Source organism: Furipterus horrens, unplaced genomic scaffold, assembly GCF_987537825.1.
Source record: "Furipterus horrens unplaced genomic scaffold, mFurHor1.1.pri manual_scaffold_4, whole genome shotgun sequence".
NCBI classification, from domain to species: Eukaryota; Metazoa; Chordata; class Mammalia; order Chiroptera; family Furipteridae; genus Furipterus; species Furipterus horrens.
Genome location: NW_028327174.1, coordinates 184,052,714 through 184,076,619, shown reverse-complemented (window position 1 = coordinate 184,076,619; position 23,906 = coordinate 184,052,714). Strand labels below are relative to the sequence as shown.

General features: G+C 42.0%; 1 protein-coding gene and 1 pseudogene across 1 annotated transcript in view; both read left to right on the top strand.

Annotated features, from left to right (window-relative positions):
- Nucleotides 1-23,906, top strand: part of ELP1 (elongator acetyltransferase complex subunit 1) — a 57,665-nt gene that overhangs the window by 11,245 nt on the left and 22,514 nt on the right. Inside the window, exons 7-22 of the mRNA XM_090274528.1 lie at nt 131-227; nt 556-646; nt 1,698-1,821; nt 2,748-2,841; nt 5,109-5,339; nt 6,700-6,870; nt 11,921-12,020; nt 13,666-13,848; nt 16,457-16,563; nt 16,864-16,967; nt 21,236-21,289; nt 21,374-21,479; nt 22,316-22,431; nt 22,787-22,860; nt 23,559-23,637; nt 23,730-23,809. Coding sequence (XP_090130654.1) covers nt 131-227; nt 556-646; nt 1,698-1,821; nt 2,748-2,841; nt 5,109-5,339; nt 6,700-6,870; nt 11,921-12,020; nt 13,666-13,848; nt 16,457-16,563; nt 16,864-16,967; nt 21,236-21,289; nt 21,374-21,479; nt 22,316-22,431; nt 22,787-22,860; nt 23,559-23,637; nt 23,730-23,809 — 1,811 coding nt within the window. The remainder of the gene's footprint in view (nt 1-130; nt 228-555; nt 647-1,697; nt 1,822-2,747; nt 2,842-5,108; nt 5,340-6,699; nt 6,871-11,920; nt 12,021-13,665; nt 13,849-16,456; nt 16,564-16,863; nt 16,968-21,235; nt 21,290-21,373; nt 21,480-22,315; nt 22,432-22,786; nt 22,861-23,558; nt 23,638-23,729; nt 23,810-23,906) is intronic.
- LOC150013522 (ATP synthase F(0) complex subunit f, mitochondrial pseudogene) lies at nt 18,724-19,118 on the top strand (annotated as a pseudogene).

Sequence of the window (23,906 nt, the reverse complement as noted above, 5' to 3'; positions counted from 1 at the left end):
AGGTTTCTGTGAAGCTGGTGTTCTGGATAGCTTGAACCTCATGTAAAGGATTTAGATTTAATAGCTTGCAGCTTCTTTGATTCTGGGCCATTTCAGGCACCAGTGACATTTGTCTTTCGTCATCTTGTAGCTTGAGTCTGCTTTGCCCTGGGATGACCACAGACCACAAGTGACCTGGCGTGGCGATGGACAGTTTTTTGCTGTGAGTGTTGTCTGCCCAGTGACAGGTATGGAAGTAAATTTCAGTTAAACTAAAAATTTTTTTATCTTATTAAGTTCAGGAAAGTCTTTTTCTTTTTCATTGAGGGCTTTTATGCTGCTTTAGATGTTAATGAATTTAGAGCTGAGATTTAGAAGTGTTCTTTGAGAATGTTTGGTCTAGCCTCCTACCTGTTAGACACAAATTTTTAACCAGATTACTCCAGTTGATTTTGTAAAGCATTTTTTATTAATAGCGAAGGTGCTTGAAAAGTTCTGACTTGACTACATTTGTCATAATGCTTTAAGTTTGATTTTTTTGTTTTGTTGTGTTTTTCCCCTCTACCGACCACGCAGGGGCTCGGAAGGTCCGCGTGTGGAACCGAGAGTTTGCTCTGCAGTCAACCAGCGAGCCTGTGGCAGGGCTGGGCCCGGCCCTGGCTTGGAAGTGAGTGGCAGAGAAACCTTGTAACCCTTCCTCGGAATGTCCTGGAACTGGGGTAGGGGTGGTGGTGCCTACTGAATCTAGGGGTTTCTGTAACACAAAAAGATAATTACTTTTTTCATTTGGCTGTAAGCCTATATGTTTCTTTCCTTTTTAGTTCCCTGAAATTTGACTTCAATTTGCATAGCAGATTGTGAGCTTCTTCACTGATCTCATCATTCTAAGGCCCACACGTTTTGCAGGTTATAGGCAGGGTCTCCATGAAGCCATTGTATAGGACAGAGAAGGGTGCTTCGAAGGGAAGTCGCAGTCTGCAGTGGAGCTCTGGTGAGGACGAGGAGGAAGGCTTCCTTCCTCTGCACAAACTCCCACAGAGGGCACCTGTCTGCCGAGGAACATGCAGGCTGACTTCAGGCCCAGCGCCCTTGTGCCAGCCACACCAGCCTGCCTGCGATATGCGGCTGCCCTGATTATAGACAGGGAATCTCTCATACCCTGTCTCAGAAGCAGCTGTTACATGCAAAGCCACTAGGGCTCTAGGTGTTAGACGTCTTGTTTCCCATCCGTATTTGAGTGGCAGTTGGATGACAGAGCAAAGAGAAAAATGTATTCGAATTAAAACCTAGTGACAAATATAAACAAGATGAGTTGAGAAGTCTTTAAAAATACCTGCCTGAGCATGGGCTATTGGCTGCAGTTACCTACTTGAAGGAACAGTAGGTTACGGTTTTGTAGGACATTATACATGGCATGGTTTAAATAATGTATTGGTTTTTTAAAAAGTCACCCAAATGCAATTTAAATCTGAGGCTTTGTGGGCAAATGGGGGCTTGTGCCAATCAGGAGCATACTTCCCTCTGGACACGTGTAGTCTCACCCTAGGGTAACTGCTTACCAAGAGACACAGGGAATTTAAAACTTCCTTGGAATTTTTTTTTTTTTTTTTTGGTGGGGGGGGTGTCTTTGCTTAAAAATATTGTTTCTCCTAATTTATCTTGTTTTAAGCCAGCTGGATGCACTTCGGGGCCTTCTAACGCTCTCGGTTTGCTTTAAGGCCCTCAGGCAGCTTGATTGCATCCACACAGGATAAACCCAACCAGCAGGATGTTGTGTTTTTTGAGAAAAATGGACTTTTGCATGGACATTTCACCCTTCCTTTCCTCAAAGATGAGGTTAAGGTAAGTGCCTGAGCTGTTTCACCATCAAATTTGGAGGACTTTATACAGCTACAGAGAGAAGGTGTATATTTGATATGGGTGTGAAAATAGAAGCTTCATGTAGCTAGTAATAAAAACAGTGGCTTCTTACAACTAAGTTGTTTTTCCTTAAAAAAAAAAAAAAAAAAGAGAAATTCTTCTCCTTAGAAAATTTTAAAGAAGTGACGTTCCTTTCCCACCCTAGATAAAACATAGATAGGAATTAGAAATATTAGTTTTTATTGTTTATTTTGACAGAAGTATAATTCCAGTGATAAATATGTTTTTCATTCATAACATTTTAACAGCAGCTTGTGTGCCATTAGGATCTTTGTTGGAGCAGATACAAATCAAATGGTGATCTTAAATATATAAAATGTTGACAGAAGAGGTTAAGGAACTCCAGTGTACCTATTATTTGTAAGATACTAACATTTTGCAAAATTATTTTTATCTGTCCAACACACTCTGGCCTACACACACAAAAACTTATCTTTTCTTTTTTTAATTCCAGAAAATGTATTTTTAACATTCATCTCTAACAGTTAAGAACATTTTTCCTTAAATAACCACAACTACATTATCACATCTTAAAACATTAGTAATCATCCCTTAGTATTATCTAATCCCTAGTCCATATTCAAATGTCCCTGACTATCTAAAATGTCACCTTGCATTTGGTTGTTAAGTCTTTTTAAGTCTTTAAGCGTAATGCATTTTTAAAGCCCTCTACATAAAATCACATAATGTACAGATTTGTTTAATGGCTCAGTAGGTTAATAATTTACAGCTGGAGTCAGCTAAAGTAGCGGGATGGCGTGGTTTGTGAGAGCAGGGAATTCAGCTAGCAAAAATATGTTGAAGTAAATACACAGGTAAAGGACAATGACAGGCTTTTTCCCTATAAGGTAAATGACCTGCTCTGGAATGCAGATTCCACTGTGCTTGCAATTTGGTTGGAAGACCTTCAGAGGGAAGAAAATTCCGCCGTACAAAGCTATGGTAAGACAACTGCATCATCTCAGCCTTTTGCTCCATAAAATGTAGTTCAAAGTAGAGGATGTGGCATTGCCCTTATCCCTCTACTTAATCCTGTAGTGGAATCTGAGAGGACTGAGGGCAAAGGTGGAGGTGGGCCAGTGGCTAGGTTTTGATTATTTATGATTTCAGTCATGTATCAGCCAGGGTCTTTAGAGAAATAGGATCAGGGCAGGCCAGCAGGCTGGAAATTCAGGTAGGAGTTGATATTTCAGTCTTGTCTGAAACTTATAGGACTTGCCTGTAGTCTGCTGACAGGCAGGATTCCACATTACACTTTTGATGTAGAATTCCTTTTTCTCTGGGAAACCTTTGCTGTTAAGGCTTTTAACTCATTGGAAGATACCTACCCACATTATGGAGGAGGATCTGCTTTATTTAAAGTTAGAACTGATAGTCTGTGTTAATCACATCTACAGAATACCTTCCCAGCCACATCTAGACCACTGTTCAACCAAACAACCTGGCACCATAGCCTAGCCAAGCTGACATGTAAAATCTACCATTGCAAGTCATCAGTACTTTCTTACATGGTGTTGCTACAGAAAATCAAAACATTGGCCAAAGCAGTACTACACTGGGGAAGTGAAAGAGATATTGGATTAGATTTAAGAACCTTCTCTATACCTTTTAAATTGTGTAAATAGGTATTTTTTAGTGACTATATAATAGGTGAAACCATTAGAAAATAAAGATGAAGAGGAAAAAAGTCAATCCATAATTCCATCACTAATAATCACTATTAAAATGTTCTCATCTTCCAGATTTTATGTGTTTATCTCAGTACAGTAATGATCTTATTTTCGTTACTTATATAGGTATGATACATGCAGTTTTGTTATATACATTTCCACTATTAGATATATTTGCATTTCAGATCTCCATCTGCATTATTTTAAATTGCTGCGTGATATTCATTTGTACCACAGTTTATTAAATCCCATTCTATTAGACATTGTAAAGTTTTGTAGTTTTTCATTATCAGCAGTAATGCACTGAATATTTTTGTTATTAAATCTTTTCACTTGCTTGATAATTTCTAAGTGGGTTTCAAACTTTTTCTTCAGTGGAACTTTGTATTTTACTCAGATGTTATTAGGAAGCTCATTGATTCATTCATTCGACCCAGTGGTTTACAACCCTGGCTGCACCGTTAGGAAAAAGAAAAAAGCATAACCCTTTCCGGGCTTCGTCTCAATGGATTCTTTACATCAGAATGCAGACTACCCATCAGTATTTTTTTCCTTTTCAGCAGGGTCCCAGATGATTTTTCACACGCAGCCAGGGTCAAGAACCACAGGGTGTTGAGGGCAGGCACTGTGATCTCCTCAGCGTGTGTTGCATGAGCATAGGGTCTAACTTACCAGCTCACTGTTAGGGAGAAGCATCGCAGTAGCTGGGTTAGAGAACTGGGTTAGATTTGCCGTGATCAGTGAGATACGAATTAGTGAGCAAGATGTATAAAGAAAATACACTTCTTACTATCATCAAAATATTTATGTGTTTCATCTGTTTAATAGGGATTGGCTTTGACACGGTTAGGTTTTTTTTTAGCTTTATTGAGATATACTTGATAGATAACATTGTAAGTTTAAGGTGTATAGGGTAGGATTTGATACATGTATATATATTGTGAAATGTTTACCACAGTGAGGTTCTCCTCACATACTTACCATTTTTATCGTTATGTTAAGAACATCTAAGATCAACTCTCATAGCAACTTTCAAGTTCACAATACTGTATTGTTAGCTCAGGTCACCCTGCTGTTCATTAGGTCCCTGGAACTTATTCATCTTCTACCTGAAAGTTTGTGCCCTTTGACCAACATCGCCCCATCTCCCCCAACCTTCAGGATTAGGTCTTACTCTTTTTAATAAGTGTTGGAAAAGATAATTGCTTGCTAATCTCCTTTGGACAGCTGATCTCCCTTGGACAGAGAGCCTTGCACATGATTGCATGCAGAGCACCTGGGAGAAAATAAGCATCTTAAGCTTAATAGAACATAGCAATGCTAGTCCAGTACTTTTGGATTGAGTGTTTTAATAATTTTAATCTGTCAGTTTTCTTCTTCCTAAAACTTTATGAAAAAAATAACTCACTACAATACTGTCTTGTCCTAGCAGCCTCCCATCCTCTGAAGAGGAGAAGATTGCCCCCTTCCGCCTCTAGCAAGTGGTGGGAAGTCTGGCCCTCCCACCTCTGAGGGCCTTCCTTTCATTTCCCCCTGCAGTTCAGCTCTGGACTGTCGGAAACTACCACTGGTATCTCAAGCAGAGTCTGCCCTTCAGTGCCTATGGGAAGAGCAGGATTGTGTCTCTGATGTGGGACCCAGTGACCCCGTACCGGCTGCATGTTCTCTGTCAGGGCTGGCACTACCTCCGCTATGACTGGCACTGGACGACCGACCGGAGCTCGGGAGATAGTTCAAGTGACATGGCAAATGTGGCTGTCATCGATGGAAGTAAGCAGCCGGGAAAGGTGTCTAGAGCCTGGAAGGGGTCCCTGGGCCCGGTGCCTGCAGACGTGATGGTTTGACTAAAACAATGGGGATTACTTATCGGGTTGGTTGTTTGGTTTATTTTTACTTGTTGTTTTGTTTGGATGGGAATGCCCATAGGTGGGGCATGTACTTTCCTGAGGACCATGGTCCCTCCTCTGCACACCTGCCTGCCACCCCAGCCCCTCGTTGTGCTGCATCCATGGTCTTCATATATTTACTGATCTGGCCTTTGAAGACTGAGAATTTTGACCCTGGGGAGAGGGGACACAGGAGTGTTGAGGCTGTGGATGTGCCAGCCTTGTCTTGTCCTGACTTAGATTTGCACTGACCCTGCATCAGCCCCCTGTGTTGCTTTATTTTCTGTTTTCTGATAAAACACTTGTGGATTACATACCTCTCCAGTATGTTCAGTTTGAATCACAGTCTCTTGTCTACTCTGAAGATTGGCTGGGTGTTTCATAATTAGGTTGAGGGGTTTTGTTGTTTTTGTTTTGGTGAAGGGGAGAAAATTGGGGAGAGCAGTAGCACCTGGATGGGCAGGCTACGTTTTGCTGATAACATAAAGAAAAACTTGCTTCTGCCTGGCTGCTGTGGCTCAGTGGATTGATTGAGTGTTGGCCTGCGAACCAAGTGTCACTGGTTCGATTCCCAGTCAGGGCATATGACTAGGTTGCACGTCAGGTCCCCAGTTGGGGGCGCAAGTGAGAGGCAACCACACAGTGATGTTTCTCCCTCTCTTTCTCCTTTTCCCCTCTCTCTAAAAAATAAAATAAAACAAACAAACGAATAAATAAATAATTTTTTAAAAAAAGAAAAAGAAAAATAACTTGCTTCTGAGGTTGTAACGTGAGTTGGTGTACTAATTCATGTTCTATGTGGTCATAATACTGATTTAATAATGATGTATTCTGTATAGAGGACTTGCCTTATTACCAGATCTGTGCAGAGGGGAGTGCTTTAAGGAATTTAAAAATATTGCGTCCCTTGCTTTAGTCTGGCTTGGTTGCAAGCCGAAGCTGGAACTCTGACCTCTCGACTTTGTCTTAGTCCTGGCACCTGAAAACTCCGAGACCAGAGATGGACTTCTCCAGGTCTGGAGGGGACAGGAGCCAGATACAGACAGAGTCCATGATACTCCCCTTTTTCCCTGACACGATATTTAAGCTTATTCATAATAAAAACACCAAAAGTTATTTTAAAAGAATTGCTGTGTATGTCCTTCTACCATTTTGAGCTAGTGGTACTGCGCTGTTCGAATGCCTTATTTTACAGATTGAACGTCCATGGGTGTCTAATCCTCCTGTTTCTCTCTCACATGCAGACAGGGTGTTGGTGACCGTCTTCCGGCAGAGTGTAGTTCCACCTCCCATGTGCACATACCGCCTGCTGCTACCACAGCCTGTGAATCAAGTCATGTTCTCTGTACATCCTCAGAAGAGTAATGACCTTGCTGTCCTCGATGCCAGCAACCAGATTTCGGTGTATAAGTGTGGTATGTTCAGATCTCTTCCGGATGCTCTGAATCAGGTTCCTCCCCTAAACAGCAAGTTTAGTGTTTCTAAAAATTTGGAAGTTTGTAATTAGTATCTGTATCATTATGACATTTATTGGTTTGGCCAATAATTCTGTTATGTTTTATTCATACAATGGCTCTAGCTGTGCTTACTTGTCTTGAACTTCATTCGAGACAATTTTGTTAGGTTGTATTGTGACAGCTGTCACATCAGCAGTGAGTTTAGAACCAACTTATCAAAATTGGTGAATTTTTTTTTTAATATGTTGTATTGATTGTGCTGTTACAGTTTTCCCAATTTCTTTTCCCTCTGCTCCCCTCCACCTGGTGGCCCCCCTCCCTCCAGTTGTCCCCTGCTTTTAGTCCATGTCCGTTGGTTGTTCACATAGTTCTTCTCAACCTCTTCCTGTCTACTCCACTCCCTCCTACTATGCTTCTTAATTCCTGCACCATCTCCCTTCCTTTTCCCCCATCCCCCTCCCTGCTGACCTCCCCCCAATATGTTCCCCATACCTATAGTTCTTTTTCCACTCTTGTTGCCTACTTAGTTTGCCTTTGTTTCGATTCCCTAGCTTCTGTTGTTGGTTCTTGTGATACAGTTTTCTTTTTAATGTTCATAGTTTTGATCCTCTGTCTTCTAAACCAGTCCCTTTAACACCTCATATAATAGTGGTTTGGATCTAATGAACTCCTTCAGTTTTACTTTGTCCTGGAAGCACTTTCTCTGCCCTTCTATTCTGAATGACAGTTTCGCTGGATAGAGTATTTGTGGCTGTAGGTTTTTGATTTTCATTACTTTGAATATTTCTTGCCAGTCCCTTCTTGCCTGCAGAATTTCCTTTGAGAAATCAGTTGATAGTCTTATTGAGACCCCTTTGTACATGATTCTTTTCTTCTCTCTTGCTGCTTTTAAGATTCTCTCTTTATCTTTAATTTTTGACAATTTGATTATAATGTGTCTTGGAGTGGTTCTCCCTGGGTCCGGTTTTTTTGGAACTCTCTGTGCTTCCTGGACCTGTAAGTCTATTTCCTTCCCCAAGTTCGGGAAGTTCTGCTTCATTATTTTTTCACATAATTTTTCTATTCCTAGTTCTTCTTCTTCACCCTCTGGCAACCCTGTAATTCGAATGTTCATTCGCTTATAGCTGTCCCATAGGTTTCTGAGCCTCTTCTTGTATTCCTCACTTTTTGTTTCTTCTTTCTGCACTGGTTGACTGTTTGTTCCTTCCCTATGTTCCGATTTGTTGATTTGATCTCTGGTTTTCCTTTCCTCACCACTTGTCTCGTATGTGTTTTCGTTCGTTTCAGTGTGACTAGCTTTCAGTCCTTCCCCGTCTTGTTCCAAATCTTTTGTTAATTCTGTAAGTCACCTTATGACTATAGCTCTGAACTGAGCCTCAAAGATTTCCTATTTGCTGATCGGTTAGGTCCCTCATCTGCTGCCTGATGAGCTGCTTCACGGGGATTTCAATCATGGTCTGCTTCATCCTGACAGTTTTCTGTTTACCTTTGCTTCCTGGGCGGGCTATAGGGGGCGGAGCCCCATGCACTCCTCACTACCCGGGGACTGGTGGCCATTGGTGACCTTCCCCTCCCCACCCCCCGCACTGTGGCACTTTGTGTGGGCGTGGGGGTCCAAGATGGATTCCTGTCATTCCTCTCCACTGAGAAACTGGGATCCGTCCCCCCACCCTCTGGGCCTCACCGTTGAAGGCAGTGGGGTGGCTGCCTTCCCCAGCGTTGGGGTTGCGAGCTGCCGGGAGTCAACTGCAGCTGGGATTGCTCCCCTGGCGTTTCTTGCTGTCGCGATGCTATGCCCGCGGCTACCACAGACAGGACCACCATTTTTCGCCCCTTCTACCCGTCTAGACGAGCACCGCTGGTTTATAACTTCATACGTTGGGCTTCCATGTAGTTTTATTTTCTGGAATTTCTGGTTATCTTTTGTTTTGAGGTAGTTGTATTCCTTTTTAGTTGTAGAGGGAGACCGAGCGTGTCAGTCTAAGCCTTCCTCTTGGCCAGAAGTCCAAAATTGGTGAAGTTTTGTGCAGCCGTTTTAATATTGAAGATGGAAGAAAATAGGTATATTATGCTTTATTATTTCATGAAAGGTAAAAACACAACTAAAATACAAAAAGATTTGTGCAGCATATGGAGAAGGTCCTGTGACTGATTGAACCTGTCAAAAGTGGTTTGTGGAGTTTCTTGATACTATTGACATTTTGGTCAAATAATTCTTTGCTGTGGGGCTGTCTTATGCACTGGAAGATGTTTAGCAGCACCCCTGGCCTCTGCCCACGAGAAGCCAATAACGGGAGGCAGCCGACACACTCTTAAGTATCCAGATCAATAGAGTTATTGGTGAAAATGAAAAATGTGTTTTTATTTTACGGAAAAAATTTAACAGACTTTTTGGCCAACCCAATAATTGGCTAATGGGATTTTTTTTCATTGGGGTTTTAGTCTTATTCTGTATTATGAGAGCTATTCCTTTTGCTTTATTGAACTTGAAGAGTCAGTTATTTGAAGAATGACATTCAGCCCTGGAAATAAGATGGCATGTTATTACATCTTGAACGTGTTTTACAGTTTCCATTGCCTTTGCCCGTGTTTTCAGCTGCTCTCACAGCCCTCCTGGTTGGTGTGTCACTGGTGCAGTTTTCCATCTTTAGAGATGAAGGGACAAATGGCCAGAAGGCTTGCGGTTTGCTGAGCAGGACCGGGCAGGGACCCCAGCTCAGGATGTCTTGCTTCTCGGTCAGCTGTCTCCCATAGCCCCACTGCCGTGTTTCCAGCTGCTTTCCTGGTCGACTGGGAAGCCTAAAACCCGTTTGCGTTGTGAGCTCTGTGGTCACGTCTTGGATTGTACTGGCAAACGGCACTGCTGACCTTGTTTTCAAATAGCTGCTGAGTTCTCAGAAGAAGTCTAGGTAGCTGCTAGGAGAGAATAGTCGAAATTAACTGTTGGAATTCCCTGCTTGCATATCAGCTTATCTGTTAATTCAGGAACCTACTACTAACACTAATACTGCAGCGGGCCCTCATTTCATTCCCTGTCATTTTGTTATAATGTTGACGAGATGCCGTAGGAACTCAGCTCTTGTTTATATCAATTAGCCTGGGATAAAATGGATTTCGTTATATGTCGTTATGCTTGAAGTCACAGAACCTATTGACAGCGTTAAGGGAGGACTTACTGTACTTGGATACTCTACAAAATGCTGTAACAACCCTCCTTGGACTTTTTATTTCTTAATAGCTTTAAAAAAATAATAGTAATGTGTTCATTGTTAAGGCAAATCAGAAAAAGCAAAAATTAACTGCTTTTCAAAGTGATTGTCTTTATAGTGGACTACTGTTCGGGTATCTTACTGCTGGTTTGTGAGATTAAAAATCAGATGTAGAGTAAGTTTTTGTGGTGTTTACCGTATGATACTAACTTGAGTTTGTATATCGTTTTACAATGTACAGAATATTTTGTCCTACATTCACTTAAAAAAATAGTTAGATTCATACCACTCACCCATTTAAGGTATACAATTCTATGGGTTTTATTTTAATATGTTTATGGAATTCTGCAACCATCACCACAGTCAATTCTAGAACACTTTTATTTCCCCTAAATGAAACCCTATAGCAAACACCCTACATTCGTTGTACTAATACTTAACCACTCGCAGGTTGCGTGCTCTGCCTGTGGAGGACTTGTCAGGTGTCAGTGTGTGGGTGGGCCGTGGGTGTGGGCACCTGGAGGCAGACGTATCGGTGAGGCTGTGGCAGAGCGTCTAGGCAGGAGATGGTGAGAGCTGAACTAGGCAATTGTCTAGAAATGCAAAGAAGAAAAAGGTCATGCAGATCCAGGAGTGAAAGCCAGTGAGAAGTTACAGAGCACGTTGTAGAGTGTCTGGGTATAAGAGTCTAGAAAAAGGTTGTGGGAGTTTTTACTAGAACGTGGGGTTTAGTGATTAGCCTTCCAGACACGGAGCGGTCTCAGATGATGGCCCTGGTGCGCACAGCCCACGTGAGGCTGGAGCTGTTGAATGCCAGCGTTGGGCACTGCTCGGTGAGCAGGGGTATGGGGAGCGCGTGAGGATAAGGGCCCGCGGGGAAGGTGGCTTTTGCACATTAAGTGGTCAGGAAGCCTTTCTGTGCAGGTGGCGTTTAGGCAGAGGCCAGGCGGGAATTGAAGGGGGAACCATGCAAACACCTGGGGTAAGGACATCCAGGCAGAGGACGAAGTTGCCGCTAAGGTGCTGGTCGTTTGTAGGAAACAGCCAGGGTTCAGGGTGGCTGCGGCAGAGCAGGTGAGGGGAGAGTGGTGGGTGGGGTCATAGAGGTGACAGGAAACAGCTGTTGTCGCCCTGAAGGCTCTGGCATTCTGGTGAGACAGGGAGCCACCCGTGGGAGCAGAGGAGTGTGGTGTTCTGACTCAGTTTTGAGAGGATTGTATTGGCCTCTGTGTGGTGAACCGGATGAGAGTGGAAAGAGAATGGCTTTTAATCTAGGATGCGAGGCTGGTGAGAGGTGGTTGTGGGGCAGTGGGAGGAGCTAGCACTGGGGTGAAAGGGCAGCCCCTCCCCCGGTACTGCTGGGGCAGGTGAGGATTGTCACTGACGTTGTGTGAACGGGACAGCACATTTTGGTTAAGCCTGAAAGGCAGGCAGAGGTTTTAAGAAGAGATTGAGATGGGATTATTTTCTATTCACATAATCTTTTTATTTATTTATTTTTAGAGGGAGGGGAAAGGAGAAGGAGAGGGAGGGAAGCATCACTGCGTGGTTGCCTCTCACGTGCCCCCAACTGGGGACCTGACGTGCAACCTAGTCATGTGCCCTGACTGGGAATCGAACCAGTGACACTTGGCTTGCAGGCCGATGCTCAGTCCACTGAGCTGCAGCAGCCAGGGGGTGAGATTATTTTCTAGATTGCTTTATTTGTAAAGTAGTTTGACGTCTAGAACCCCATAGCCTTAGTAACAGGAGAAATGTTTGTAGTTTACCATGATAGTGTTTGCAATTTTGTTTTCTAGGTGATAGTCCAAGTACAGATCCTACAGTGAAACTGGGAGCTGTGGGTGGAAATGGATTTAAAATTTCCCTTAGGACACCTCATCTGGAAAAGAGATACAGGTAGGTGGTTCTTAATTAGAGACACAGGTAATTGGTTCGTAGGAGTAAATGTACCTGACTGTTGCTGAGTGGAGCCAGTAGAGAGAACATGAGCGCTGGTTTTTCAGCCTTGTTGGGAAGCCACTTGTATCCCAAATGTCGTGTATGGTGATGGGTGGCAGGAGAGCCCTGGTAATAGCCAGGCTAAAACCCACTCCTCCCATCAGCCCGGTGTTCTCCAGGGAAAAGTCACAGGAGAGAGATGGAGACGAAGCTGACCAGGCAGAGTTGCTTTCGCTCACCTCAGCGAGGATGTCTGGGTTGTTAACACACAGCTGACCAAGCGCAGCCTCGGTCTTTGCCTCATCCCCCACTCTGCCGCCTCTGGGTACTGTGTTTAGAGGTGCTCAGGTGGGAAATCAGAGTGCATTTTCCCATGGAAATAATATTATAAATGATTGGGTGTAATTGAATACCGCAGGAACACTAGGTATTATAAAATGACCCAGAAGCCAAATTATTAATGATAATGCCATTGCTGTAAAAACCCAGGATTTGAGTCTTATTCTATTTGATGAGCCCATGTTCTTAATTACTGCACTGTTCTGCCTCCTGGGAGAATTTATTTCTAAATTAATAGGAATAATAAATTTACTAGAACAAATAACTTTCTTAAATATATACAGTATATTTCATAAATGTACAATATATATGTATCTTACCTGTGTATGATTTGGGGTCTGCCTATATAATGCTTAATAGTGTTCAAAGAACATTGACAAGGATGGTTTTATTTCATAGGCTTGAAACTACGGGAGGACAGAGAGTGTGAGGCAATTTAGAATATAGTTTCATGTTTTAGAATCACGAGGATAGCTTCCAGTCATTTAGAGACGGTTTCGTGAAGGACAGGAATACTTAATTCTAGAAGGAGGGCTAGGTTAGCATTGACAGAGGGATTGGGAACCTCAGGTATGGCGGGCAGCAGAGCATTGGTGAGGACGAGGTGGGGATGCTCCTGCGTGGGGCTGAATGCAGTGGAGAGAATGAGTCCTGGAGAGCTGGGTGACAAGGAAGGTGAGGCCAGTGACCCAGCTCCTTCAGCATGTGCCAAGGGTTTGCTGCTTCAGCTCAACAGCAGGAAGTAGCCGTTATGAGTTCCTGCCTGAGGTGGCAAAAGAGACTCTCCTCTGGTGTAAAAATGCTGTAGAAGGAAGATGTGAGAGGCAGGGAAACTCACTCTCAAGCCCATGTGAGATGCTTAGGAAAGGACCCATTCTGCTGAGATCCAAGTATGACATCTGCTGCAGTTTGGCTTGAGTTCTACTAAGCAGGGACGGTGGAAAACCTCTGGGGTTTATGAGTCTGGGGTCGACCCTGGACAGGTGATTTTCTTGTGTGGTCAGTTCGTGAAGTGTTCTTTTCAAATCTAAAGTTCTCAGAGTATAAGAAACAATATTAAGTATTAAGTAGAAAACACATTTTAGAGCCAGGCAAATGTTATCTTTGGATTTTTTAGTATTTGACATCACTTCAGGGCTCTGTCTCTCCAAATAATTAGGTGTTTACTGTATACGGAGTGCTTTATTCTTCCTTCATTCAGGAAAATCTCAGTGGTATTAAAAGTTTTATTCTTGTCTTGGATATTCTTCAATATTTAAAACAGAATTCAATTTGAGAATAGTGAAGATCAAGAAGTAAATCCACTGAAGCTCAGCTTTCTCACCTGGATCCAAGAAGACATCTTCCTGGCCATCAGCCACAGTCAGGCCAGCCCACAGTCTGTCATTTACCATCTGACTGTGGCCTCTTCTGAGACGGATGATGAGCAAGGACAGCTCACTGTTAGGTATTACAGCACTTTCCTGTATGTCATGTGTTACTAGATGGAGTTATGCTTCGTCTTTATGAGCATAGGACATATTTTGTCTTTAGTGAGCTAAACTGAGGGGTAATAGCTTCCTTGTTAGACACAGTTAGCAAGAGGTTAAGGCTAGCTTTGAATCATGTCAAAATATAGGTTAAAAATGTATCAAGAAGGGGTGAAAGTACGACAAATACCAGCAGGTGAGGCAAATCATTTTAAGATGTGTTTAAAACTTTTAAATAAATATTTTATTTATTTGTTTCTAGAGAGAGGGGAAGGGAGGGAGAAAGAGAAGGAAAGAAATATCGATGGGAGAGAGAAACATCAATTGGTTGCCTCTCGTACGCACCCTGACCAGGAATCGAACTGGTGGTGACCTTTCACTTTGCAGGATGTTGCCCACCCAACTGAGCCACACCGGTTAGGGCAGGTTGTGTTAAGATTTTTAACTGAGCACATACTTACATTCCAGCAGGGTAATTGCTAACCCATGGGAATCAGCCACTCTATTCACCCTTGTTAGTTATTAAAATCAGTTATAAGATCTATTTCATGTGTTGCATTTTGATATCTGGCCTCCTCTTTACATTCTATTTGGCACTAAGGTATATTTACTACTGGAAAGTCTCCTCTCTTTTTCTTTTTTTTTTTTTTAATTTTATTTTGGTTTTTCAATTACAGTTGTCCCCTTTTCCCCTAATTTCTCTCCCCCACCCAACCCACCCCCTCTCCCGCAATCATATCCCTCCCCGTTGTCCATGTCCATGAGTCTTTTATACGGGTTCTTTGACTAATCCCTTCCCTTACTTATCCCCCTTCTCTCTCTCTCCCCTCCCCCCTATTGACTGCTATTCTGCTCTTTGTTCTATTTAGTTCCTTTGTTTGTGTTGTTCTTTAGTTTCCTGTATTAGGTGATATCATATGGTATTTTTCTTTCTTTGCCTGGGTTATTTCACTAAGCATAATTCTCTCTAGTTCCATCCATGTTGTTGCAAATGGCAGGAGTTCCTTCTTTCTTTCTCCTCTCTTTTTCTTTGCTAAAATTTCACTGCTTTCTGACCCTGAGTTTCATTTTGATTCCTGAGTGTGTCTTTGTCACAGGTTTTAGTTAGTGAAGGCTGTTTTTTGTAATGCAAGCCTTGTTGTGCAGTAGATAGCATTGTCTGGACCGCTCTGGGAAATGCTGAGGTTTCCAGTGTCAGAACCTGGCACCATAGGCATACGCTGATATTAACCTTCAGCTTCACTTGTAATTGAAGATGTAGTTAAAGTCTGAAAACTGTTGTTGTAAAATTCGGACCCTCTCATTATTGTATACATAAAACATTCTGATGTAGTCATTAACTCCTGATCTTTGACTCATAATGCTTTATATTTTTAAAAAGCTTTTTCTGAATGTGTCTGGTTGCAGAAAATGATGTAGCTAATGTGTAGCACTTAAAAGGTAACTAGGGATTTATTTACTTTTGAGAAGCAGGACAGTTTCCATTAGATATCCCTAAATTATGCCAGTTTCTACTTTTCAAAACTTTAAATTCTTTGTGGAAGAAAAAGTAAGATGCCATCATCTCATTTACTATAAAGGGAATGAAGAGTCCTTTAAAAATGTATTTTGGTTGCATTGATTTTTATTTCTCAAAAAAGACTGCTTTGTCCATATAAAATATCAATATCTTTGAGAACTGTAAAGTCTTGCAGTTAGCTCTTACCAATTAAGACTTCGCATTTGCTACCGCTTGTGCTTCGTAAAAGGTGCTCTTCTTAGCGCTTCTGCTATATTAACTCACTTTCTCACAGCACCTCTTTGGACTCTGTGCTGGTAGCATCTACAGCCGAGACCGCTAAGGCACAGAGCACTCCAGTAACTTGCCTACGATCACAGGGAAGCCACGGTCCAGTCTCAGCAAGTCTAGTTCCAGAGTCTGTTCTCTTACAGATAATTGACCCTCAGTCAGAAAAGTTGGGACTTTTTGGGAAGTTTATAGGTTGGTTAAAAGCTCTTTGAATAAATGTTGGCATTTGTTTTTGTCATGACCTCTTCCACTGTAAAGCATGTCTGGTCTCTTTTCATTGACTCAGGTAAAACCATAATGGCAATAGCGGATACCCCTCTTCCCAATAATGAAGACCTACAGATTTCTATGAGTGAATATTGTAGCGCTAGAGAGAGCTCTGTTTTCCTACAGACGCGCTGCTTTATCAATGCAGTTTGTATTTTAAGACAGCAAATAATATTAGTACGAGGCATGTCTAATGAAGGCAATAAATTATAAGTTTCAGTAAGTTTTAATGAGTTGCTGCCAGGATAGGAGTGATGTCTTCACAATGTGCAGACACCTGGCTTATTTGTGTTGTGGAAAATAGTGTGATGTGACAGGTGATTGCTTTATCTGGGCTTGCGATTGCAGTTGTTCATGATCGTGTGTGTGTATATATGTATTATGTGTATATTGTATTGAAATAAGCAAAGCAGCACCAAAAGGAAATTGCTTGTTTCTTTTTCTGGTTTGCAAAATTGGTGAAATGTCACTACTTTTGAGAAAAATGGTCTGTTCACATCCCCTTTCTCCCTTTTTTTGACTTTTGTCAGTTCATCTGTGACAGTGGATGGGGTCATAATCGGCCTGTGTTGCAATTCCAAGACTAAGTCAGTGGCATTACAGCTGGCTGGTGGCCAGATACTTAAGTACCTTTGGGGTGAGTATCAAAATGTTAGGAAAGCATGTTTATGATTTGTGTGGATATTTAATTCTTGGAAATATGACTTGTATCTTCTCTGTGCCACGTTGATTGTTAGAGCTTGTAACTCCTCTGGAAAACCCTAAGCTATAGTTTGGACTTGGCATGTATTTTCTACCTGTTTTTCTCTTGCAGTCAGCTGGAGCACCCTAATGAGTTTCCTGAATACATTTGGAAAGTAATCCAAATTGCATGTTAAGTGTTTTAGCAAGTTTGCTGTGACAGTTTTTTTACAAACCTCATCTGCCAATCCTGCAGAGTCCCCTTCTCTGGCTGTTGAACCTTGGAAGAACCCAGCTGGATTTCCTGTTCAATTTCCTTATCCATGCACACAGACTGAATTGGCCGTGGTTGGAGGGGAGGTAAGTGAACTCAGGGCAGAAAAGTTTACCAGTTAAAGCAGTGACCCAGGATCTCATAGCATTAGGTAGGAGGAATGTGAGCTTTGGAGGTGGACCTGGGTCTCACTAAATCTTACGGCAACAATGAGAAGTTACCCATTTGTCTGAGCCTCAGCTTCTTCATCTATGAAATGGGGTTAAGAGATTGCCTGGCATGCAGTAGTTAGTTGATTTCTTCCCTAAGAGGTGTAAATTAAAAAAATAGAAGAAGGTGATAATGTTCTTAACAGCATCCCAGGTGGGTCTAATGTGTAGCCACAGTGGAGAACTACTGAATTTTGTTAGACCTTTCATTCAAAATGACTTGTGGACTTCCAGTAAATCAGTTTGCATCTTCAGACAATCATATCAGAATATCAGAGTTACAACTAAAATATAGAACAACCATCATGCAGAACCTCCAGAAATCGAGTGGAATGGAAGTCTGACAACTACAGAATTAAAGAAACCACATCCATCCAGACTGGTAGGAGGGGCACAGAGGCAGAACAGGTTGATCCTACACCCACAGGTGGTGGATAAAAATTTGGGAGGAATATCTCAGGAGTGAGGAGTCCCAGCCCCACATCAGGCCTCCAGTCCCAGGATTCCAGTGCCAGGAAAGTAAGTCCCTCCAAATTCTGGCTGCAAAAACTAGCAGGGATTGAGTTGGTGGAAAAAACTGCTAGAGCCCCAAGAAGTTCCTCTTAAAGAACCCACACATAGACTCACCTACTCAGCCTCACTCCCTCTGAGCGCCAGCACCAGAGGGCAGTGTGAAAGGCACCAGTGTCTGGCATCAGGGTGAGCAGAGGCCATTGTCTCTTTTCTAAACCCTTCCCCCACAGAGCCAGCAAGCTGGTGCCATATCTGAGACTGTATCAACCTGGCTAACACTTTTTGACCTACCTTGGAGATCCCCAGATACTCTGCCCCACCCAACTTATGGGCCCACCCAAGCTGCTTTTCTATATGAATGGCTGGTTTTGGCTCCTGCTTCACAGCTTCCTAAGTCCTCTCAAACAAGCAACAGCTGGCCTCTGAGCTCCAGGCCTGGCACAAGCAGCAGCCAGCTTAGATTCACAGCTTGGCTTCACCTGGGAATCTCCAAGCCCAGCACAACTAGCAGTCATCTCAGATTGCTTATAGCTCAGGCAGGGTGGCCCCAGGCAAAACACAGGTGGGGCTGACCGTGGCCAATATCACGTGGGAAACCCCAGGGCCTATGCCCCCCATGAACAGCTACAGATCATGTCCTAGCACCACTACCCTGCCCCTGCACAGCTATTCCTCCATGGAGGGCTGAGATTGGTGGACAGTGGTCACAGCCAGTCATTGGAGCTGACTGGCCTGGGTAAATCCCTCCCAATGACCTGCCAACAGCAATTAAGGCACAACTACAAAAGTAGGGTGTACTCAGCTCACACAAAGGGCACACTTCAAGTACACCGGTGGGTAATAGGAGAGGCTGCCACTAGGCCCTATAGGACACCTATTACAATAGGCCATGCTACCAAGAAACTGTCATAGCAGCTCCACCTAATACGTAAAATTAATCACAGGGAGACTGCCAAAATGAAGAGACAAAGAAACACGGCCCAAACAAAAACAGATCAAAACTCCAGCAAAAGAACTAAATGCGTGGAGGTAAACAGTCTGTCAGATGCAGAGTGCAAAACACTGGTTAAAAGGATGCTCAAGGAACTAAGTGAGAACTTCAATAGCATAAAAAAGATCCAGTCAGAAACTAAGGATAGACCCCGGACTCCAAGATGGCGTCAGTCGTACCATTGAAGGAGAAGAGACTCATGGATGTCAAACTAGGGGAGCTGCCAAGCTGGATACTGATGCGGGATTTCACTCCTAAAGGCATTGCTGGAGCATTTCAAAGAGGTTACTACCGGTATTACAACAAGTATATCAATGTCAAGGAAGGGGGTGTTGCTGGGATTTCTATGGTGCTGGTAGCTTATGTGCTTTTTAACTACTGCCGTTCTTACAAGGAACTCAAACATGAGCGCCGGCGCAAGTACCACTGAAGAGGACCCAGTGTGGATTCCGTATCCCTGACCATTATCTTTGCACAGTACCCCTGAATCCTTTCATATTGTAATTAACACTTAATAAAAGATGGCTGGTAAAAAAAAAAAAAAAAAGGAAACTAAGGATATACTATTTGAAATAAAGAACAATTTACAGGGAAACAACAGTAAAGTGGATGAAGCTGAGAATCAAATCAGTGATTTGGAAGATAAAGAAGCAAAAATCAACCAATCAGAACAAGAAAAAAGAATCCAAAAAACCAAGGATAGTGTAAGCAGCCTCTGGGACAACTTCAAGAGGTCCAACATTTGCATCATAGGGGTGCCAGAAGAAGAAGAGAAAGAACAGGAAACTGGAAATCTATTTGAAAAAATAATGAAAATGCCCCTAATTTGGTGAAGGAAATAGATAAGCAAGTCTAGGAAGCACAAAGAGTCCCAAACATGTGGACCCAAAGAGGACCACACCAAGACACATCATAATTAAAATGCTAAAGGTTAAAGATAAAGGGAGAATCTTAAAAGCAGCAAGGCAAAAGCAGGAACTTGTTCCCATAAGACTGTTAGCTGATTTCTCAAAAGAAACTTTGCAGGCTAGAGGGGACTGGCAAGAAATATTCCAAGTCACTAAAAGCAAGGACCTATAGCTAAGACTACCCTACCCAGCAAAGATATCATTTAGAATTGAAGGGCAGGTAAAGAGCTTCCCAGACAAGAAAAAAACTAAAGGAGTTCATCATCAAACCATTATTACATGAAGTATTAAAGGGACCTATTTAAGAAAAAGAAGATCAAAACTATGAACAAAAAATGACAAAAATATATCAACAATTGAATCTAAAAAACAAACTAAGCAAACAAGAACAGAGACAGTCAAGGAACTAGTATAAATGACCCATGGACATGGACAATGGGATGGGGATTGACTCTGGGAGAAGGGGTGGGTGGGGTGGGGGGAAAAGTAGGACAACTGTAATAGAAAAACAATTTTTGAAAAAAAGAAGAAGAACAGAGATAGAATCATGGGTACAGAGAGCATTTTGATGGTTGCCAGATGGGAAGGGGGTATTGTGGAAAGGATGAGAGGTGAGGGGATTTAGAACAACAAATAGGTAGTTACAGAATAGCTATGGGGATGTAATACAATATAGGAAATGGAGAAGCCAAAGAATATACACATGACCCATGGACATGAACAAAGGACGGGGGGACTGCCTGAGGGAGTGGGGGCTGCTGGGTGGAGGGAGGCAAAGGGGGAAAATTGGGACGACTGTAATAGCATAATCAAAATATAATTTTAAAAAATGTAAAAATAGAAGAATGCGGTTAGCAAATTTTTATCCCCGTTGTATAGAATAGTCAAATTAGTTTTATTAAATACCCTTGGGGGACAATAGAAATGTAATCTTGAAAGAAGTATTCAGTGGTTGTCATTCATTAAATATTAAAATGCCTATAATTGTGGTGGGTGGTAGGATGCAGACAAAACAAAACAGCTGTTTAATCCCTTGTTCTTGTGGATTTTAGAATGAAGGAAATGAGCAGGGTGTAATGGTAGACAATAGTGAGGTGCTGGGGCTAATTGGAAGATGGGGAGACCTGCTTTGGTGGAAAGCTCTTTGCTGTGTGATGTACATACTAACATGTGAAAGAAAAGAAAGCTCTTCCCCTGAGAAAGGGAGTGTTCCAGGGAGAAGGAACTGTATACATGGTAAGCTTGGAAAGAGCTCAGTTGATTCCAGGAAATGAATGGAAGCAGTGTGTCTGGAACTAGTGAAGGGCCATAAGAAGGAGGGTGGGTTAATTTTTTAAAAAATTATTTAATAAAGCTAGGAAAATTATTAATAATTTTTAATCATCAGAGTAATGTGATTTTCTTTGTTGTTCAAAAGGTTTTTCTGGCCACCCAGTGGAGAGCAGGGCGGAAAGGAATGGGAGTGGAAGTGACTTGGAGTGGAGGCAGTGAGGGGCGGAGGTGATATATCTGAGATACATGTAGGAGACAGACGTGACAGCGCTTGCAGCTGAATCGGATGGCGTCATACTCCAGCTGGCATGGGACCAACCACATCTTCTGTTTCTATATTCTGTCCTGATTACAGAGACTTAGATGTAAAAATCACAGGGCAGTAGTACTGTGTAATAGAAAAGTTAGGTTTAACTAGCTTGGTTAGAACCATTAGTAATTTCAGTTTTATTTCTTTGCAGGAATGTGTCCTTGGTCTGACTGACAGGTGTCGCTTTTTCATCAACGACAGTGAGGTATAAAGGCTTGGTCTGGTGCCAGATCCTTTTCAGTGTTGCTTCCAAGTAATAATGCTAAATTTCCCCCTTGCCTCGTTGTAGGTTGCTTCAAATATCACATCATTTGCAGTATATGATGAGTTTTTATTGTTGACAACACATTCTCATACCTGCCAGTGTTTCTGCCTGAGGGATGCTTCATTTAAAAGTAAGTTTTCAGTGTATAAAATAGAAAATAGTCCCTTTCTAATACCTGTTTTCCTCTGAAATCTTGATGACTTTCAAGTCCTTCACCTACACTGACTTTTGGTCTTAGGGTCCTAGCCTGAGGAAAACCATTTGAGTTCAATTGCTTAGTCCCTAATCTCATCGCACCACCTCAGTTAGATCATGCTACACTAGTTAGCGAAGACTTCCAGAGGAGGAAGTCCTCCCTTTAGCGGAATATTCTTAAGTTAAAAAAATAATTTTTCAGGAAATTTTATTATATAACCAATTTAATATTTTACTTTTGAGTTACCAGTAAATACCAGGCTGACAATATGCTGTAACATCTTTATAATCTTCCTTTGTAATCTCCCTGTGCCCACCTTCCACTGTACCATCTGAAGGACTCCACCTTGTGGTTTGTAGGAAATTGGCTTCATTTTGTTTTTCTGTTCCATTGGGGTGTGTGTGTGTGTGTGTGTGTGTGTGTGTGTGTGTTCCCTATTCTACAGATCTCCGCTTACTTTCTTTGCTTCTAACTTAGAAATGGAATCATTCATTGGTATGATTGTAGTGCTGAGAAATAGAGATGCTTCCTAATCTTCCCTGCGTTTTCCAAATCAATTGATAAGCGTTAAGACTCCGTGAGAGGGCAAGTCCAAGGGATCAGGCTGCTCATCAGAAAGGCTAATGGTCTTGAGGTTGAGTGGGAGAGCAAAGGAGGCTGGTTGTTAACTGCTCTCTTCTATTTCGGATAACGTGTAGTTTCACCTGCAGTTAATGAAGAGTGGCTTGTCATGACAGTGATTCTGAAGGCTTAGCCGGTGGTGTCTTTAGCATTACAGGCAAGTCTGAGCAGCAGTCATGTCTCTCATGGGGAAACTCTGCGGAAGGTGGAGAGGGGTTCGCGCATTGTCACTGTTGTGCCCCAGGACACAAAGGTGGTATTGCAGGTAAGCTGATTTTTTAGGCTCTGTTTCTGGTTGTCATTACAGTCAGTGCCAAACAGTTCTTGCAGATTGTATTGTGGGCTCTCTTATCATTTGCAATAATTTATCCTAAGCCTTTCCTTGCTAGGTTCTCTGTTAGCTTCATGCAAAGGGATGTTCATAACAAGCTCTGCCTAAGAAGGCTGATAAGGAAACTTCTGGAAAAGGATGCTAAATATTGAGCACAACTAAACTCTGCCATAAGTCTGAACTACCTTGTTGTATTAGTTCACTTTGAAGTAAAGTAAAGTTGTGTATCCTGGGTATTTAAATGTTTGCTATTTAATTAACAACATTATTTTGATTTATTTATTTTAAGATGCCAAGGGGAAACTTAGAAGTTGTTCATCACCGAGCCCTGGTTTTAGCTCAGATTCGGAAGTGGTTGGATAAGTAAGTACCATGTATGACTAGTTAGCTTGTTATGACTTATGTGTGAAGATGGTAACTATTCTTTTGAAGTTTTCAGACCTTAAAAGTCTGAAAAACCTTCATTACAGATGTCAACCATGTACTCAGAGCATTTTTTTTTTCACACTTTGGTTTTAATTCTGTGTGGTGTAGTAGATATTTCTAGCAGAAAGAATCATGAAGCTCATCATGTAAGTCAGAGCTTCCTAGCCTCAGGGGACCCAGAAGGGCTTTAGAAGGGAAATTGTGCACCAAACCATGTCTGTATGTTTATCCAGGAGAAGGCCCAAAGATTTCAGATTTACATGGGGCCAGTGACCCCAAAGTGCCTGAGCCACTGTTAGGAAGGCAGTGATCCCTTTTCTGAATCTGTATGGGGGAAACTGTATTATTTTGTTAAAAAAAGGAAGTATTCCTAAGTTCCATGATGGTCTTTCTTTCGTGTGTATGTGGGGATGTTGTCCTCAGCCTTCCACAATGACTAAATCATACCTGTTCGGAAGGCAGATGAACTTGGTACCCTGTTTTTTTATTCTGTGATTTCGGAGTGGAAATTCATTAACAGTTGTTTGACATTTGGGCTGTAATCTAATCAGAACTGGTTTGTATCCTAGTGAAAATGTGCTGGGTCCAGAGAGCTTATTTTTGTGAAATTCCTTTTCTGTCCATTCTTTTCACAGACTTATGTTTAAAGAAGCATTTGAATGCATGAGGAAACTGAGAATTAATCTCAATCTGATTCATGATCATAACCCGGAGGTAACTTTCTATATCTGCTGTTTACCCTAGCTTGCTTTAGACTTGAACTAATGAGATCTGAACTAAAATGCTTTGTCCTTTTTTTTGGTTAGGTTTTTCTGGAAAATGTGGAGGCCTTCATAAAACAGATAGATTCTGTAAATCACATTAATTTGTTTTTCACAGAATTGAAGTAAGTATTTTGAATGTCTCATGAATATTATATCCATAATTTTCTCTTCTAGTTAAGGAAATCAAATAGATGGGTAGAGGAGAAAAATTAGTGTTTA